The 1913-nt window shown below is 43.8% G+C and overlaps 1 protein-coding gene across 1 annotated transcript in view; it reads right to left on the bottom strand.

Moving 5' to 3' along the window:
- The window catches only part of LOC106871693 (histone-lysine N-methyltransferase SETMAR-like), a 7495-nt gene extending 5747 nt beyond the window's left edge, over positions 1 to 1748 (bottom strand). The window contains exon 1 of the mRNA XM_014918300.1: positions 1694 to 1748. Coding sequence (XP_014773786.1) covers positions 1694 to 1748 — 55 coding nt within the window. The remainder of the gene's footprint in view (positions 1 to 1693) is intronic.
- Between the last annotated feature and the right edge of the window lie 165 nt (positions 1749 to 1913).

Raw genomic sequence — 1913 nt, 5'->3', positions numbered from 1 at the left:
GGGAGGCCGTGGTCTCCTACAGCTGGCATTAACAATGAAGGTAGCCGCAATTGGCCTAGACACCTATCTGAAAAACTCTGAGGACTGGATGCTAAAACTTGTCTCAAAACATGAAAGCAAGAAAGCATCTTACTCGCTAACAAAACAGGCAAAGGAATATCAGAGTATCTCAACAGGCATGATAGAGCTGCACAATATATTCACTGGGTAATATGCAAAAACCTGGACTTGCCCCATGATAAAAACTGGTGGGAACACAAAGTCTTCTGATAGGACCAGCCTCTTCTCCGAAAGTGGTGACACATACGCACAGCTCCTTAACAACAGCATTACACAAAACGTACAGGAGGGATACTCTCCAGACGTACGATAGTATTAACCAAGAGGCCGGAGATATAGCTTTTAAGCTAGGCATAGAAGATAGGGTAGAGACTCTCGCAAAGAAAGAGGCCTTCATAACGATCAAGGATCATAAACCTAATTTTGCCGCTAGCCTTAAATGCAGGTTGACAAAGCTGGTGAAGTCTGAGATCGGACAGTTGAGCAACGTTTCATCAGGAAGGCGTTAAAAACGCCTCTGACCTCACCCTATGGTGCAACACTAACGAAGTCATTACATGGTTTAAGGCCAACAGCGGTAGGGGTAGAGCTAGATTTACCCAACTTGATATAATGGACACTTCTATCTATCTATCTATCTATCTATCTATCTATCTATCTATCTATCTATATCAAGGGAGCTCCTGTTAAAGGCACTGAAATTCGCTAGGGCCCATACTGAAGTCAGCAACGAGGACGTAAGCATTATCATGCCCGCCAGAAGAACCCTACTCTTCAGTAAGGGGTCTTATAGGACCAAACGCACTGATCCAGATGGCTACTTCGACGTGGCAATGAGTGCTTTTGATAGTGCGGACGTATGTGACCTAGATATAATAAAACAGAAATTCCCTTCAACTAGCTTTGGCCTCTACTGGGACGACGCTCTGGCAATATCAAGAGGAGCTAAGGGCCACACGCTAGATAGGCTCAGAAAGCACTTCACAGGCACCACGAACTCCGTGGGACTGAAAGTCATTATAGAGACCAACCTGAAAACGGCGGATTTCCTTGACATGACCCTGGACCTGGAATAGGCACCTGCCTATAGGCTCTTTAGGAAACCAAATTTAGAAGTTGTCTTACATTAACACAGGTTCTTGGCATCCAGCCAGAGTGTTCAGGAATCTGGTTAAGGGCGTCAGCAGGAGAATCTCCAGATTGTCTTCGAGCAAAGAGATCTTTGATGCTGCCGCCCCGTACTACAATTGGGCTCTGGCTGCCAGCGGTTTCAAGGATAATATTAGTTACATGCAAGATCCTAACCACCCACCAAGAGAAAGCGCCACCGAAAACTACTCTGGTTCACACCGCCATTCTCTTTAAACGTTAAGACCAGAGTAGGTAAGATCTTCCTTAGTTTAGTTGATAAACACTTTCCCCGAACCAATAGATTCAGCAAAATATTTAATAGACATACCCTAAGATTATCCTTTAGCTGTATACGTACTGTAAAAAAAGATTTTAGTAGGTAGGCCCAGACCCGAGGCTGAGGCAAGATGCTCATGCAGGGGTAACACAACGTATCAACTAAACGGGCACTGCAATACCGAAACAGTTTTGCTCTACCACCTTTTTCACAGCAACCACTGACCGGTTGTGCTAATACACTTCCGACAATAGAGAGCAGGCGCTGTATTCCGTTCCATAGCGGATAACTCTGATGAGCATAAAGTTATATAACCGGTTTGTTACCTAACCTCCATTGAATTCCATTGTATTCTTTACGCGAAACCGATTGGTAAGACCAGCCGCGATGGTTATTTAATACTATACATTTTGGATAATATATATTTATATATATATATATATAT

This window comes from Octopus bimaculoides, chromosome 1 (genome assembly GCF_001194135.2).
Source record: "Octopus bimaculoides isolate UCB-OBI-ISO-001 chromosome 1, ASM119413v2, whole genome shotgun sequence".
Taxonomy (NCBI): Eukaryota; Metazoa; Mollusca; class Cephalopoda; order Octopoda; family Octopodidae; genus Octopus; species Octopus bimaculoides.
This window is presented reverse-complemented; position numbering and strand designations above follow the sequence as displayed.